General features: G+C 46.0%; 1 protein-coding gene across 12 annotated transcripts in view; it reads right to left on the reverse strand.

Annotated features, from left to right (window-relative positions):
• pou2f2b (POU class 2 homeobox 2b) overlaps positions 1–18206 on the reverse strand; it is a 79207-nt gene that overhangs the window by 13922 nt on the left and 47079 nt on the right. For 9 of the 12 annotated variants that reach the window (XM_085291642.1, XM_085291646.1, XM_085291649.1 and 6 more), the window contains 12 exons: positions 4749–4814; positions 4527–4561; positions 4073–4129; positions 3131–3250; positions 2606–2941; positions 2146–2251; positions 1962–2053; positions 1696–1842; positions 1461–1602; positions 1156–1304; positions 452–649; positions 116–351 (listed from right to left, as the gene is read on the reverse strand). In XM_085291642.1, the coding sequence (XP_085147768.1) occupies positions 116–351; positions 452–649; positions 1156–1304; positions 1461–1602; positions 1696–1842; positions 1962–2053; positions 2146–2251; positions 2606–2941; positions 3131–3250; positions 4073–4129; positions 4527–4561; positions 4749–4814 (1684 nt within the window). Of the gene's footprint in view, positions 1–115; positions 352–451; positions 650–1155; positions 1305–1460; positions 1603–1695; positions 1843–1961; positions 2054–2145; positions 2252–2605; positions 2942–3130; positions 3251–4072; positions 4130–4526; positions 4562–4748; positions 4815–9443; positions 10072–18206 lie in introns of those variants that run through there. The other 3 variants (XM_085291644.1, XM_085291653.1, XM_085291650.1) reach the window with 3 other exon arrangements.

Consider the following 18206-nt stretch of genomic DNA (forward strand, 5'->3'; position numbering starts at 1 on the left):
TACGCCACATATGTCTCTCTGTCACTATCGTCAAACCTGCATTTATTTGGGTGAAAGCTGCGGTGGTAAGAGGTGCTCTGAGGTGCTTTGCTGTGAAGGCCTCGTGGCCTCTTACCCTGTGTTAAGGTTGAGTGTGCTGTGGCTGGGGGTGGCCGGGCTGGCTGTGCTGCGGGGAGGAATAGGTGGAGGAGGTGGAGTTGCCGGGGAGGGAGTGGAGCTGAGTGGGGTGTGGGTTAAGCTGAGAGAGGGGTGGGTGGAGGTGAGGCTGGAAGTCAGAGGGCAGACGGAGGACATGGTGGTCACCGATGTGCTGCTGAGACTCGTCACGGCCTGTGACATCTGGCTGGACATCTGTCAGAGAGGAAAAAGAGGATAGCGGCGTGTTTATTACCGACGACTTCGATAAAAATACTTTTGGGAAAGTTGCTGCAATGCGTTCGACTAGGCGTACCATGTGAGGGCTGTAGCAGGGTGGCTTGTGCGCTGGTGGGGCTGTGGGGGGCTGGTTGGGCAGAGGAGGAGTGGCACTGCTCGGGTTGATGCGCTTCTCTTTTTGCCTGCGGTTGCAGAACCAGACCCGGATCACCTCCTTCTCCATGTTGAGTTGCTCGGCGATCAGCAGGATCTCCTCTGAGGTAGGCTTCTGGTTCTGCAGAAGGCGGCATGATGGAAAGTATTAACAACGGCAAGACGTGAAGAATTTTCACAACCACAAAGAATGAAAATCTGAAAATTACAGAAAATAAAAGGCTGTGTACACAAATTACTTTACTGTCAGGTGTCTAATGAAGCTGAAGGCTTCATTTGTCAATGTGTTTGTTACAAGTGCTGTGAGGCTGACAACAAAACCATACACAGTGGTGACAGGAAACCACAAACATCTTTATTTGTACTTAAAAACACTTTAAGAGGGGCGAAGCCAGCTACTGTCAGATCAGTCTGCCTCGGTGGATCTTGCATTTGGGGCAAGATTAAGTATTATTAAGTAAGTATTTCGGTGACTTTTTTAATATTTTAAAATCCACATTTAGTTGTTTTGTTTTTTTTGGTGTATAACCTATGAGCAACACCAACATAAAAGGGATAAAGATAAAAGAATCCTGTGTAATACAGAAAAAAAGACAGTCACTGTAATAATAAGTTGACTCATCTTACCGTCATGAAAGAGCGCTCCAGGGCCACACGTACATTCGTCTCGATGCTGGTTCTCTTCTTTCTGCGGCGCGAGGGAACGCCGTCGAAGCCCAGAGAGGGTGAGGACAGGGAGCTGGGGCTGGGCAGGGTGCTGTCTATGGACATGGTCTCTGAAGGGCAAATTCACCAGCACGTTCACACAAGCTTAACGTTCAACTGACAACAGTCATAACACCTACTCTGTGCATCTGCAGTTCTTGGAAAATACTGTGAATCATCTCTATCTCAATCTGATATTCCAGTTTGTGTGACTGCAGTGATCTCACCTGCATCATTCAGCCACTTCTCCAGCAGTGGCTTCAGCTTGCACATGTTCTTAAAGCTCAGGTTGAGGGCTTCGAAGCGGGAGATGGTGGTCTGGCTGAAGTCATTGCCGTACAGCTTCCCCATGGCCAAGCCTACATCTCCCTGATGGACAGATTAAAAGCAAAAGAAATTAAAATGTATTCACCAAAAAAACCCAAAGCATGTAGTGTTGGTGTAGAGGGGTGTCTCACTTACCTGTGTGAAGCCTAGTTTGATGCGTCTTTGTTTGAAAGTGCGGGCAAACTGTTCCAGCTCTTCGAGGTCACTGGGGTCCTCGGGGTGAGAGGTCACGGAAGGCACCGTGGTCACACCTCCACCACTCACCTCCACACCCTTATCTCGCTGCAGCGGGAGGAGTGAAAGTGAGAGTGAGACAGAAACAGAGGTGTTTGTTAATGACTCGTGCTGCTGAGGCTGGGTTTTTCTTTTCCACTGACTAAAGCTTCAAAGTTTCCTTGTACCTGTGCCTGAAGCCCCATTCTAGTCGGAGCAGAGAGCAGGCTCCCTTGGTTTTGCTGAGGTAGCGGAATAAGATTTGGTGTCGATAGGAGTCCTAAAGAAGAAAAGCAAAATATGAGTTCTGTGTATAATTTGTGTCTAAATGACTGTATCTATAAGTTATTCTGCCATAAAGGGCCTCCCCACCTTGCTGGCTCTGCTGTGCCTGTGGAAGGAGGAACTGGGCAGGAGACGGGAGCGGGTGGCCGGGGACCAACACCAGCTGCTGTAGCTGCAGCAGCTGCTGAATGTCCTTTCCAGTAGAGAGAGAGAGAACGGATACATCAGACAGACAATAAGATTTTGCAATTCTACAAGCAGAAGGACGGCTTAGTCACATCAAAATGTGCTAGTATGTTATATACGGTTCCTCCAGCTCAGGAAAGGAGGTATATGAAATGTATACCAACAGAACGCGTAGAAGCGAAAGGAAAAACTTTTTCTGTCACGTCAGAGTTAAGAAAAGGAAAATGTGTGCGTTCATGCAAGGTGGAAACTGTGAATCACGAAATCTACAGTAGACATGCATTATGAGCTGCTCCATGGATTGATAGCGGCTCCTCAATCACGCCGCTCATCAGGAAGTGGCTTTAACGGCAGCCAGTACCTGGGCAGTGAGCTGGATTGGCTGGGAGAGGGTGAGCTGGGATGGAGGAGGTGGGACAGGGACGCTTTGGGCGCTCTGCTCCTGTGTATTCTGTCCCTGGGACTGCGACTGAGTCTGCTGCCCCACTTGCTGCTGTTGTTGTTGTTGCTGCTGCTGCTGCTGCTGGGCTTGCTGATTGGCTGCTGCAGCTGCCTGAGCTTGCTGATTGGCTTGGGCGGCTGCGTGGGCAGCGTGAGCTGCATGGGCTGCATTGGACTGCTGCACAGCTGCAGCCAGGAGCTGCGCTTGAGCCTGCTGCAGCAACAGCTGCTGCTGCGCCGGCAACAGAGCTGTCAACTGGTGGAAAGGACGAGAGAAGAGAGGAGAAGCAAGGAGAGGAGAGGATTAAGAAATCAAGAGTGGGAAATGCACAAAGGTGACAAAAGAGGGAAACAAAGTGTTCAAAAAGCACCACCAGAGGAGCGAGCGAGGCAAAAGCAAAAGCCAAGTGCGTGTCTGTGTGAGCATACTACAAGTCAGTCTTACCCCTGCTAACTGGGAGCCGGTCAGCATGAGCTGTGTGTGTTGCAGAGCAGTCTGTGAGGGGGTCGGGCCGTGAGAGGAAGGGAGGGCTGGGGACATGTCAGCACACTCCTCCATCTTATTCTAAGATGAAGACATAACAGCAAAGCATATACAGAAATGGAAACACGGTTAGAGGGCCAGCGCTAGAATTAAAGCTCGATTTGATATAAACGTGTTTGTAATTATCCAATCGAGACTATGCAAGCAAATGCCATCCTGTCACAGATATCCATAAGTTAGGAAAATATTAAATATCTTTGGATAATATTGGACTAATTAAGTGCTACTTTAACTCAATTCTAGAGCATGAGACTATAAGAATTTATCCCACATAGCTCACTAGGATAAATCATTTGAATGTCTTAAAGCGTGCAATTTCCTCGAATGCTTCAAATGTGTCCCCAGTCTGTGTGATAAAATACAACTCCACTAGACTTTTTTCCCCTGTCCCATCCTTCTCAAAGAGTTGATCTTTCCTCCCAGACCCAGCCATGTTCAGACAGACAGAGGGGATCTTTTCCAGCGTACCTATTTGAATATCTCTTGTGGTATGCAAATAGGGAAGATTTTACCTTTTGGTGAGAAGTAATATTTCAGATTTACTTCAGTACTGAAAAGGCTTTGTGAAAAACACGAGTGCCATCATACTCTCTGCTCTTTGCAAACGTGTTTACATTGGGGACTGGGTGGAGAGTCGACACATTATCAACCTCAACGTCGAGCGTGACAAAAGAGTAATTCAGTGCATAGAAATGAACACAAAGCTGAAGCAGCCGTACTGTCAATAAAACCCAGCGTGTGACGTTGAGACACAAAAGATGTACAAACGCAAACACAGGCTCAGACACACACACACACACACAGTTCAGTAATGTGGACACACACGCAAAAGCACACACTCACCTTGGTGCTGCTCAGGTTTGGTGACAGAGGAAAAGGACAGGCTTTCATTGACTGAGTCTAGAAGAGAAGAATTAGACACAGTCTTAGAAATTACTTCAAAATGCATCATATTCCATCTCTGCTAAAAGAAAAATGGATATCTGGATTCCTGACTGTGTGAAAAGTTAGCTTGCGATGTTACTTGCAAATAACTGAGGGACTAATCGATGGGGGAAGTGATGGTTAGTTTGTCTGGAAGTACCGACTTTTGGTGAAAACAGATAAAAAAAAAGAAAGGAAAGGCAGGTTTGATGGAGCTCTTTTATCAAAATGTTGCAAGTAAATATTTTTTTTTATGTCAGACTCTGTGCTGGAGTGTGTGTGCAACACTGAATCTTCTTCTTAGGTGGATCAATCAGAAAAAAGATGAAGGGGGGGGGGGAGATGAAGGTAAATACACAGGAGTAACATGTACCTGATGATTTGATTCTGGTCCATTCCGCTCTGAATCTGCGTGGGTGGCAAAGGAAAAAGTGATAAATGACATCTTCATCACTGCATCAACTTACAGCTGCAATTTCCGAAGTCATGCATGTGTCGCTCTTTTTGTTTTTTTTTAACATATATATTCCGCATTAAATCACGTGTACGTGTGGGTGTGTGTTTGCCGTCTGCCTCTCAGACCCTCGCCGCTTACCTGTGCCCTCCAATGGTGAGTCAGCCCCGACTTTTTCAGCCTCTCCTGGCTTTGACATCCTGATATCTGTAACAGGAAAGCACGCAGATAAACAAGTCAGACAGGCTGACTCCTAAATATGTGTCAGATAAAAAGTGCAGAGAGCGACAGAATAACAGAAGAAGCAAGCGGAGACAATCTAGATGACAGAAGGGAAAAGAGTACGGCCAGGGCGCTCATCTCAGATAGGTTAGGGTTAAATGTTTTCAGGTCACAGCCTGAGCCTACACACTGTACACCACACAATGTAGCTGAATCATTCACTGAGCCCACATTCATTCATTCTTTCTTTCCAATTAGTGGTTTAACATAAGAGTAGGTTGACCCAAGGTGTCTGCTGGTTCTAAATTTAACTCAAGGTGTTTACGTGGGAGACTTGGTGTACTAAAAATGTCTCACACTGTGTGTCACTCATTACAAGACCACATCACTTCCTGGTTGAATTGGGACAGTCCCTATAGCAACAGCAATGAATGGAGGGAGACAATAAGCTAAAGTCTTTAATTACTTTATTAGCACAAAAACACGGGAGCATTTTGGTAGCAGGGTGTACAGGAAAGATGGGACTGAAGATAATTAGTGTGGGTGAGCGGGTGTTTATATATAACTACACACACGTGTGTGTGTGTGTGGGTGTTTCTCTAGCAGTTTTCTTTCTATGTTACAGTACAACAGTACCATTTCATTATAAAAGCCTTTTTATTTGTCTGAAACCACAAACTGTTGTGTCCATTTGAAACCCTTTTTTCCCCTCCTGCTCTGACTCCTTAACATGCGCACACACAAACACACACAGATACACAGCGCTACTTCCCTTTTGTGAAAACATGCAAATCTGCCCAACGACCAACTAATTATATCTGCCACCTGCATAATAAACTCTCAGTCTCCCTCCTCCTTTTTCTCTCTACTCTTTCCCCCCCTTCCTCTCCTCTTTATGTCTCCTCTCTTCATCCTGTAGTCTCACGGGCTGCACATGACATAAACTGTACATCTTCCCTCTGCCTTTTATCAGCATGACACCTTAAATATAGAAAATGTCCAACAAGCAAGTGGTCAAGCATTGTTTTCGCCATCAGGGGGCAGTAATCACACACGAAGAAGATGCTCTGCTGACCAACACTGACCCCAGGCCAGTTTTAAATTAGCAAAGCATCAGTAAAGTGCAGTCACTAATCGTAAAAAGTGATACCGATCAAGAGTCACTCCCTTATCAGATGTTCATTCAGCTGCAGAAACACATTCGTCTCAGTGAAACAGATGTGAGAACAGTGGACTTTGGTACACATAGTGTCTTTAGGGAAAGGGGGAAGTGATGATCAGCTTGAAAAGCGCCATTCTGCCGCCAGTGGCTATAACCCTGTGTAAATACACACACACACACACGCATGTGCATACACACACACACACTGACTGCAGGATTTCCCTTAAATAGCTGAAGATAAATCGGTCACCCAACGATGCGGATGCAAACATCTGGTTAATATATTATTCTGGTCAGTTTGCGGTTATTCCAGCATTTCATTTGGCACCTGCTTTCAGTGTTACGTGATGTGGCTATTAGTGAAACCAAAAAAAAAAAAAAAACTGCCCAGTGTTGCTCAACTTCTGACAAAAACCCACCGAATATGCACAGAAATAACATCTTCCTCTAAATAATCACAAATTTTTGCCACGCGTAACAAACTGTACCCCACAGCAAAAATCTATAACACACTGTAAAATTTCCACTTCTTCCACATTGGGCCCTGTTACACTGCGATCTTCAGCGCGTGGAGTGTACAATACTAAAGCCAAATCCCCCTCCTCATATAAAATGATTGCCCAGCTCATAAAACCGAAGTAATGCAGAGCTCCCAAAGTGCTGCCTATCGCACTGCGCTGCCCCGTCGCAGGACACGGGGAGAAGGTGCGCGTTGATTCATGGTTAAAAATGGTCTACAGACAGTAGCATGGTGGATAATGTGGTCAGTAATACAGTGGTGGGACAGTATATCAAGATGTAGTGTCTTTTTCTCACTTCCCCTCCCGACTTCCCCTTGTACCGGGTTGAGCGCAGAGTGCTAAACCCAACACTTACTGTCAGCGAGGCTATTAATATTAGCCTGCTCTCTCTCTCTCACTCTCTCTTTCACTCTTTTAAAACCTCCCTCTCTTTTACAACACACTGCTGCACACACAAACACAAATAATTTCGTGTTGGGGTGACTTACACGCTTTGAACATGTTTACAGTGTAAGCGGAGGACGCATCTCTTGACTGGTTTTTTTTGCACATGTGGTGCAAACTGCATTTACTGCAGGGATAAGACAGCGCTTCTAACAGGTTTAATTGCTCAGCCCTGTCATTGTTGCTCCGCTACAGCATATGCAGCCCTTGGAGTTAAACAGTAGAGTTCAGAGTTGCTTCACCATACTGAGTGAATCCACAGCAGAGCAAATTTAATGCTGTATAATCCTGTGTCATGAATAAATGATGCAATAGAAAGGAACAAGGAACAACAGTGCCTGTGCTCAGTCTGGACTGTTTCTGTTATTCTCCTCTGGGTATTTTGGCCGAGATGAAACTCCACTGCAACCACCCTGCAAACCCCCCCCCCCCCTTCCCCCCCTCCCCACCAACTCTTCACCCAACTTCCTGATTCAGGACATAACCCCAGCGCCAAGGGGGGTGTCTGGGAACTGGAGTCATAAAACTTACTAACTACAGATTTGAGAAGCCAAGCGGTGCTGAGGGTTGCCGAATTTGATTGCAAAGAAACATTTTCCATTTAAAAGTGAATGTCAAAGAGTCATGTCAACACCAATCGCATATCTGTGCCAGGATGAGACAAGCAGGAAGAACATGTTAGTGTCTAAATTGTTAATATAGTAATGATAAAATATGGGGCTGGACAGATATTAATAATATTAGAAATAATAATAATAATAAAACGATGATTTAGGAATCAAGAGAAGAACTCAAGCTGAAAAAACAAATACAGTGAGAACCTGAAGGAACAAATTTGGGATGCCACAACAAGGCCATAACATGTCATGAGGGTCTCTGCTCTTGTCAGTTTGGGTCGTTTGTTTAATCTAAGTTACTATTGTTGTGTTTTTTTGTTTGTAACACATAAAAATGCCTCATACAAGTGAATAAAACACATGAATGTAACCAAATGCTGCTGGAACTGAGAGACAAAGGTCACCACCACATAATGCCCATAAAATCATTTTTTCCCACTTCTACACAGTGTAAATAATTTTTTTTTACGGATGGCAATGATGTACTTTGACCAGATTAATAAGACTGAGTGCTTTCAAATTTCCACACTTAATTTCCCTCATTCATTTACTTTCAATGTTTAAAATGAGCAAAAATGATTAACTTTACAGAAAACCTAAACACGGCTCACGAGGTGACACATCAAAAATAATTGTACAAGATTATTCCCGATATACACGAATGTTTACCGCACTGGCTTTCCACACCGGTGCACCTTTGTGAAGCTGTGCGTTACATAATCTGGCGTGATGTGCCATTTGTTGAAGTTTGCGAGAAGGACATGTCACTTTGGTCAGAGTAACTTCCCAGAGGTCACAGCAGTGACCACATGAGGTTAAGGAGTGACTCTGTGAATGTTGTGCCGTGAATCACTCACTGATAAACCGTGAACATCACAGATCTTATATATATATATTTTTAGAAATTCTATCTCGACGACAAAGACTGAGTAATGTGAGCTAATTGACATTTAGAAATTGTATTTCGGGTAACGGGTGAGTCAGCTAACTGCTTGCTGATCTCTCGTAGGTCGTCGGTCAACCGAGACTTTGTCTGCCTGTTCTCATAGGCTGTGCTGAGCGGACCACCCAGACGCAGAGTAGGAAGAGTTACACTATTCCTACTCCGCATTATTTGTAAATGCTGAGGCTAAAAAAAAGGTTTTTTTTACATAACTGTCCTTAAATCAGAGAGTTTGGAATTCATTGACAGACTTGAAAATGAGCAATAATCAATGCAATGCTCCATCGCACACACACAAACACAAAGTATCCTCCAGCTTTAAAGATGCACTTTATCAGAAAAAACATCTGTAAAGTGAACACACAAGTAACGGCGCTCATCACTGGAGAGAAAGCGTTTTGATGATGGACAATGAAAAGTAATCTCAGTACAGAAACACAGTCGAGCTGCAGAAGTCGCCTTTCATTAGCTGAATGTTAGAAAAGACTCTTCAAATAAACTTTTCATTACATTTTCCTCAAGGTTATTTAGCATTCAATATTCAGTTTAAACACGCACACACACACACACACACACACACAAACAGAGGCATGCTACGGGCTGGTGAAGTGTCTGACCTTTCCCTATGCAAGAGACAGGCGTCCACTCATCCATCCATCCATCCACCCCCCCTCCATCCCTCGTACCACCTCTCACCCTTTGATGTTCCCCAATTAGCTGAGCTTGTTAGACCCACTGGCATTAATCAACAGCATATCACAATCTCTCTCTCACACACACACACACACACACACACACACACACACACACACACACACACACACACACACACACACACACACACGTCCCTCTAACTCACGCAAAGCTTAATTGGTCTTGGTAAATGAAGGCCAGCAACGATAGAGAGCTGCACAGACAGTCACTCACCTGGCAACCACATACTGGAGAAGTCCTTTGCTGCTATTGCCGCTGTCTTGGTCATATCTGCGAGAGAGCGTATACGCGACCTAAAGAATAACTCTCACTCTCCCTCTCTCTGTCGCTCTCTAACCAAAAGGAGGAGTGTATTAAATCATATGGTTGAATTACTCTTCCCCTCTCTTCTCTCTCTCTCTCTCTCTGTTTCTCTCTCGCTCACACATGCACATGACAGTAGTCCACACCCCCCAAGCCCCACCTCCTCCCCACATCCTGCAACACACAGGAAGTAAGCCTCAAAAGAGTAGGAACTGTTCTCAAAGAGGAGAGAAAAATACAAAAAAGATAAAAAAGAAATTGGAGACACGCAAGAGGTTAAAGAGTGGGAGAGAGTGAGTGAGTGAGCGAGGAGATCGAATAGATAGAGGAGTTGAAAAGGAGGGGGATGATTGGTGCCGTCGGAAAGTGATGGCGCGGCTGGAAACAGCCACTCACACACACACTCACGCTCACTCACTCACACACACACACACACAAAGGAGAAAAACAGCGGGTTTGACATCACAGACGACTCTATGATAGATTTATATACTATAAAACCCAGCGGAGGATCAAAACTTCTCCAAAACTCAGCTGATCACGTTCCCCCCCCTAAATTCTACGCCAGATCTTGCAGTTTTATCAGTTTACCATGAGTCACGGCTCCCGCGCCCCGGTCATATCTATGTTTATGTCTGACGCTGGGACTGCCATTAGAGAGTACACCAGTGGGCGTAAGGTGGTCTGTCGAGGGAGGTCGACACCAACAAGAGAAGATGTGAGACATCCTCAGCTAAGTATAACAACCACAGCTCCACTCTAAGCCGAGAGGAAGGAAAAACTCAGTCACAACACTCACTGTACCACTGACCACGCCACAGTGAGTGCTACACCACAGAAACCCACAACGTGAATCTCTACACGTGATGGGTAGATGTGGCACGAATGTGGAACATGGAAGATAAACTATATACGCGTTGTTATCAGTGTCGCCCACAAGGATTAAAAGGCTAAGAGGTAAATAAGTGAAAATCTGAGTCCAATGAATGATCATATGGAAGCAGATCAGCGTGTTTCAGCATTAATACTGCCTACGGTTTCACATCTGTGTCAACGTGCTGCCCTGGCAGCAGGATGAAGCGACCACAAGGTGGCACTCTTGATTCTCTAAAGCTGATGAACGAACCATCCACAGACGAGAAGTCAGAGCACCGCTCCCCTCCCCGTCCTTCTCCCTTGGTCCGAGTTCACTAATTCAAAAGCTAACGGCAGCAGAGTTCCCAAGTTTAACCTTATAAATACTTTATGTGGTGATTTACAACAGCCCAATGTACTCCTGGATAGATGCACAGTAAGAAGTGCATACAGCACTCCACTGGAGGTGCTCAGTTATACAGAGACACAGTTTTGAATTTGTCCTGAATCACAAAAAAAAAGAGACTGAGGCTACAGCTGTCCATATATGTTGTTACAATAAAGATCACATCAGGATCAAGACTGTGGTGTGATGGGTAAAGAACTTCCCAAATATACAAGATCATTTAATAAATGATTATTTATCTAAATTAGATATTCAACAGAAAATAAACTGTATAACATGAAAAATCAATCCCTCTGCTACATATTAAGGATACTTTATCATTTTCTTAACCACCCGAGATGATCAAATAAAACTAAGAATGCGAGGATGTGTATAAATTAGTTTTTTGCTGGCTCTTTCTGAGACCGGACACCAAACCGACACTCAGGCCTGAAACACACCTTCAGTTTTATCTGAAGCACACAGCTCTGCCTTCATTAGGAGAGCAGATCTGCGTGTCTGTTAGTAATCAGCGGTGAGAGAAGGAGGGTTTGTTTGTGAGGGAACCGACCCAACAGGCCCGTCCAAGGACAGTGACAGACTGCGCGTCGCGGAGGAGGCGGTCCACTGGGTCAGAGGTCATGTGGGCACCCTGGCTTTGGCCGTGACCTTTGTTCAAACCCCAATCTACGCACATAACTACCAGTGTATGTGTCTTTGTGTGTTTTTATGTGTATCTGTGTGTGACAGGAGTGCTGTTGGAGTAGCCCTAATAAGCGGATGGTGAATCATGTGCTCTGTGTGTGTGTGTTATACAGTTAATGGCCAAGAAAGCCCAATCTTAGCCATAATGGGGACAACACATAGCATTAATGGACCAGCAGCAATTACATATTCATCTTATTGCTAACAGCGAAAACTGAATAAATAATAATAAACAACCAAATGTGCAATATTTTGGTCCGTGTTTTTGTCGACCACTAGAAGTTAAGTTTATAAGACAATAAACAAACACGCAGTTACATGCACACACACGATCTGATAGCGGGACCCCAGAGAGGAGGATAAGGGGAGGCTGAGTTCTCTGGAGCACCATCAATCACTTCAGACAGTTAGGGAGAAGTAGCGAGGGAGGATTGGAGGTTACTAAGATTGGGGGTGGGGGGTGGGGGGGGGTAAATGAGGAATAGTAAAGGAAAAAGGAAGGAGCTGTGAAACAGTGACAGGAATAAAGGTGAGCAATAGAGAGGAGGCAAAGTGGGATAAAAAGATTGAAGAAAGCATGTTAACTTGCTTGGGGTAAGCAGGATGGGAGGAGACGGCGTATAATGGGTCATTGCAGGGACGATTCTGAGGACGCCAAACCAGTTCAGCATCCCTCCATGGCTCAGCCCTCCTATATCTAGTGCAGCCTCGGGCTTGGAGCACACACACTGGCTCTAATTCATATAATCCATCATATTCCTCTTCGTATAGACGGGGACAGAGCACGGCTCAGTGATGGACCCACCAAGCCAACACACAGTCAAACAGCAACACTCTTATTATACAAGGTGAGAGATTTAGAATCCAGTCTTGTGTATTGTGTGTGTGTGTGTGTGTGGTGTGCAGTTTCATGAGGAGTAGCAGGATTATAAACAGTAGGTCGAGCAGTGTGGAGACTACAGAGGTTGAGGTTTTGTACGAGAAGCGGCAGGGGCTAAAACACACTCACACTGTTGGCTACCTTGGGACCGGCACCATCTCAGCCGCCTACACCTTTGCAACACCTATTCCTTTCCTGTTTCTGATACCTCTCAATTGCTCCTTTTCCTCTAGCCCCCCTCTGCCCCTCCATCCTGCTTTCACACTGTTCCCCCTCCTCTCTCTGTATCATCTCGGCAGCCCATAGGGAGCCGGGTTTGTCTAGACAGACACCGCTCTCTCCCACGGCGCTACCAAGGTTGAAGCTCAAATCTTTATCTTTCCGCCTCTCACCCACTCTTCTTCTTGTTCTTCTGCTTCTTTCGGTGCAGGAGTGAAGGGTCTGCAGGGGAGGGACTGGGTTCCCTTGGCCCGGCTTCATGACCAGATCAAGGAGCACTGAGGCCACTTTACAAAAAAAATGCTCACTTACATGGACAACACAGACCGTTGTGCAGAAGCGCAACATACAGACAGAATTACTTTATGGCAACCACTACCTCTAGGGGCAATTTCTTTTGTCCACCTGTCCCCCTGTCACCCTGCCCTCTTCTTCATATGTCCCTCCTCTTTTCCTTCAAACCCTGTCATCATCACCCATCTCTCTTTTTTTGTGACACCCCCCCCCCAATCTTTTTTTTCCTTTCACCAATTCAAACTTTCTCTTCTCCTCCTGCCTCTTTCTCCCTCAGACCTGCTGGTCAGCAGCAGCTGTGACATCACTGGCCACTGTTCTCTGCTCGGATTGGACATTCGGCCACGTTGCCAGGCAACAGCAGTGAAAGGTCTCAGTGTGATCGTGTGTGTGGCGTGCGCACGTATGTGTGTGTTTATGTCTGTTTATAGCTACGTGAGTGAAAGGTGTGTGAGCGATTTTCCTCGCCTTGCCCTTTATCTGTGCATGAAGAATGATCAGAACAGATCTACTTCTATGCTTTATCTCAGATCAAAGCATGTAGATGATTGGGCTGCCTCGCTGCTCTCCTCCACCACAGAAGAAGAGGGATGTGTGCGCGTTGCGTTAATGAAAAAGAAAGATGGTACGAACGAGTGTGCGTGTCAGTGTCTGCACTTGCGTCGAACCAAATAAATGTGTATGTTCATGTCGAATGCGGGCCTGTATGTTGTGTGTGTGTGTGCGCGTGTGTATGTGTGTAAGCCCCCGGGAGCGGGTGGTTATTGTATCTGACACAGCGGCTCTTTCTCGCGCCTCATATTTCTGGGCCGATCGATTCCTCTGACTCCCGACAAGACAATAATCGCACCTCCCTCTCTCACTCCATCACTACCATTATTACTGACCTCCCCAGGGAACGAACAGGGTGGAGGGAGGGAGAGAGGGATGAGGAAGGAAGGAAGGATGGAGTGAGTGAGGGAGGGTGAGGAAAGATAAGGGGGGGACACAGAGTTGCCTAAATATGGCCTATGATGATGAAAAAGCAAAAAGGGGGGAGGGAAATGATGAAAATGAGACAGGAAGAGTTGGCTGGGAGAAAGTGAAAAGAGACTGAGAGGGAGAGAGGACCAGGAAGTTGAGATAAGATGATGGAGGGAAGAGATCCGGGGAGGAAACAGTAGCAAAGATATGGATGTGAGGTGATACAAGCCAAAAGGAAGAATGAGAGAAAGCAAAAGCATGAGGGTAAACGACAGGAAGGAGGCCGGTGCGCGATTTAAAAAGGAGGCGAGCGATATAGATCATGGTGAGAAAAGAAAGGAGGACACGAGTGAAGGAGTGCGGAGAGACAGAGGGCTGAACGGAGGGACAATAACAGAGAGAATTAGTGAAGGAGAGATGAAGGATTCGCACTATCTTCTTCTAATAAAGGAGAAAATAAGAGACAGAGACCGGGGGAGGGAGTCGGAGAGGGGAGGGAGGGGTGGGGGTTAGACTGAGGTGAAAGAGGGAGAGACAGAAATATATAGGAACACACACACACACAAACACAGAAATACACAAGCACATAGAGCGATGGCTGCAGCGCGGTGGAGGTCAGCACTCAGAAATATTATTAAATTGACAAGAGTACAATAGTTGATTGGCAGGCTGACTCCTGCACTGCCATTCAGTGGAGAAGAATGGAGATGGGACACACACACACACACAAAATGCACTCACAACTGCAGTTTCACAGAACAATCAACACAGCATGCAGAGATGTGGACACACACACACTTTGTCCGTTGTGTGCATGTATGTGCTCACGGCTGCCTCCGTTGTGCCTGTCACTGCTGCGTCTCTATGCTTTGAATCCAGATTACAATTACAGTAATTGGCTCTCAATTCAAGGGATTGCTGTTTGACCCCCTTCACCTCTCCGTCTCCTCTCCATGGCTGCCTCAGACATCCCCACACATTTTTGCTCCTTCCTCCACCTCATCAATATTCCTCCACCTTCCTTTCTACCTGTATTGTTACATCCATCTTTCTCTGTTTGTAACCCCCCCCCCAGCTTTTCCCTACCTTGTCCCTATCCCCCCTTAAACACACACTTCATCCTCTGCTATAACTATCTTCCCTCTCAGTTCTTCATCCACCCCACTCCTTAGCAACTTCTTTCCACTTCACACCACCATTTTTGCCACTTTTCCTCCCCCTTCTCTCTTCCTCCACCTTCACCTGTCTTTCTCTGATAGTTGGGCAAACAGGGAATCTATTGTATACTTAATTTATGCTGTATTTATTATGGATAGCTGTTCAGCGATACAGTCAGGGGGATATATTGTGCAAAAAGAAGGGGGGGGGGGGGTGAAAGACTGATGATAAGAAGAAGGAGGTAAGGAAAGGGGGTGATAGAGGTGGTGGTGATGGTGTGTTAGGGAGGTGGTGGTGAAGCGAACGAGGGGAGGGGGGCTAGGAAATTGGTCTGGCTAGCGGAACAGCTTTTCACCTCTCTCTCTCCCCCTTTTTCTCTCTCTCCCTCTCGTTCTCTCTCCCTCTCTCTATTCTGCTTTGTATTCTGCAGAGATGACAGGGGGAAAGCTTTATTGCTCCGAGTTTGTATCGATCGGGGCCACTCTGAGGGGGTAGGCCGGGGGACGCGCTGAACAGGCCCTTTTTCAACGACCGCAGCTCCAACATCCCCCCCTCCACCGGCTACCCCTACCCTCTTACTCCTCACCCTCCTCCTCCTTCGAAACCTCCTCTCGCTCGCTAGGTCGCTCTGAAATTCAAATTCAAGGCTCTTATTCTCAAAGGTTAGGAGAGGGAGAGCACAGGAAAGCAAGAGGGAAAGAGAGACAGAGATTGAATGAAAGAGAAATGGAGGCGTCTGGCTTCTTCCCCTGACTGAGGCCCTGAATGGAGCTGGGATCTGATAAGCAAAGCCCACAAACACAAACAAGGGAAGAAATGGAGAAATAAAAGGAGGAAAAAAAGGCTGAGAGGAATATATCAGCCTCTGTGCTCTTTCTTCCTCATCTTTCCTGTCTCACTAACTGCCACCTCCCCCTCCTGTCCTCTTCACTACTGTATCCCCATTTTGTATTTTTTTTTTTTTGTTAGGATGATTTTGTTGACAGGTGAAGAATGAGCTGGGTCCGAGCATACATAAACCTCTCTGCTTCTGTCCTGGTTAGAGGGACGCTGGGGGAGCTAGGGTCCGCTGAGAGACAGAAAAGGCCTCCACAGACCAAGTTTTTTAAATTCAATTAAAAAAATAAAATAAAATATAATTTTACAGAAGCTTTCAAAACTAGAAACTCAAAAATCAAACAAACAAAAAAACCCCGTCTCACTCCCTGCCTCTATTTCCACCGCTTCTTCTTCTTGACAAGCAGTGGATGAACAGGGAGCAAGACCCAATATCAAAGTCAAAGCCAAGGGACCAAACACTTGACTCTTGCATGTGAGCACACACACAGATGCATGCACACACACACACACACACACAACACGCACCCTTTTTATCCGTTAATGGCATGCAGAGTGCTGCAGTGAGGCTGGGGAGAGGAGGAACAGATTGTCCATCAGGGGGTTACAGGGTTCAAGTCCATGACCAGAGGGCTAGAAAAAGGTTAGGGGTTGTAGGTTCAACTCCCTGGGGGTGAGGAAGATCCCTGCTGTCTGCTGTCCAACCCCAGCTCTAACACCCCCCCCACCCCCACCAACACCACCTCACAAACCTCCTCCAGGACAATATCCCTCCCCTCCCACCCACCTCCGTCTCCACTGCACTGCTGGCCTTTAAAGCCCTGCTTATTCTGATCACACACGTGTAAACCTGAGCCTAGCCTCAAGACATACTGTATTTGTCTCAGATGTACGCACGCACCTGCACGCTCTAGCCTGCTCCCAAACAAACACACACGCACGCTCGCACAGGCAACTCGCCAATGCGCAAACATATTCATAAAGCTCCGGAAACACTCTCACATTTCAAACAGAAATGATTTGTTCTGTGTTCCCATCATCTTATTTTTAACCTGAAACTGTTTCTATCTGTTCCAGCTCCATCTCACTTACCCCTCTCGTGGAAAAAGACCAAAAAGAAATACAGCACAGCCTCAGCTATCAGTTTCAGCAGATCTAAGTGGATATGACATGTTTATGTAAACATTGGTTATGTATACTGTGTATATATGTATGTATTGTCACTGATATTGCTTTTGTGTGTTTATGTGCCGCTCCAGATTGACTTCAGAGATAGAGGAGACATCAGAGACTTGTGATGGATACTCCACACTGGATGCATGGAAAGGTAGATACACACATATGCGCACACACAGAGTACACTAACCTGCAGGCCTGTAACTTGCCTGGTTGGCCGGATGGGTGGATGCATTATTAAACACACAGGACTTCATATGTAGAGACAGAATATGAATGCTGCACTGGGTCCTACTGTGGCTGTTCGCTCCACTTGTCACTGTTTCAAATTTTGTCAAAACCTATTTTAGTTAATATTATTATTTAATATTTATATAATGAATGTTAAATATTAAGTTAATAAGTATGTGTTTATTTACTTACATTTGTAAATGTTCTTATTTCAGTTCTTAGGCTGATTATTAATACAGTGTGCACCATTTCCATCCACTGCTGGCTCTTCCTCATACTGAAAGTTTCCATATTTGAAAAGTTTGGTGATTCTGCACAGATCGGAAATTTCTCCAAGACAAATTCCTCTACAAACCCTAAAGCAAGTCACAATGGAAGAAACGAGACAACGGCAGCCTTCTACATGGTCAAAGCCTGGCTTGATGGCACGAATCAGAGGTCAGGTTTCACCACGGGGCAAGATGGTGAATCCATTTAGCATTATCCTGGGCACAGAAAGGTGCTGTAACCTACCAAAAACGGTTGAATCCCACCAATTAACCAAAAGGCCCGAGCACCAGGAGAGGCTGAACAGCAACTAAACCACAACACGAGCTCTGTGTGTGTTTACATCTGTAGGGCGGGCAGGCCGGGCCCCGACTCTCACGGTAATCGATGAACGAGGGAGGAAAGGGAGGCAGCGGGCGAGGCAGGGATATGTGTATGTGTGTGTACGGGGGAGGGCGGGTGGGAGAAAAATCGGTAAAGAAAGCAGGTTATCTCCCGTCATTAGGGGAGGGGGAATCCCCGTCTGGAGGGAGAGAAGGCTGGGTGGGTGAGGAGGAGTGAGGGAAGACCGGGGTTCATTGATAAAAAGGGAGAGAGGGGAGAAGGGGAGACTATGTTTGGCATCGAGAGAGAGCAGACAATTATCTGTATTGATTAGAGCGGCCCAGTACTGTGAAGACTGAGAAAACTATGACTGGATCAA

The sequence above is a fragment of the Mchenga conophoros genome, linkage group LG11, assembly GCF_057382185.1.
Source record: "Mchenga conophoros isolate Kocher_MC1m ecotype Shallow Benthic linkage group LG11, M_conophoros_male_GT1.1, whole genome shotgun sequence".
NCBI classification, from domain to species: Eukaryota; Metazoa; Chordata; class Actinopteri; order Cichliformes; family Cichlidae; genus Mchenga; species Mchenga conophoros.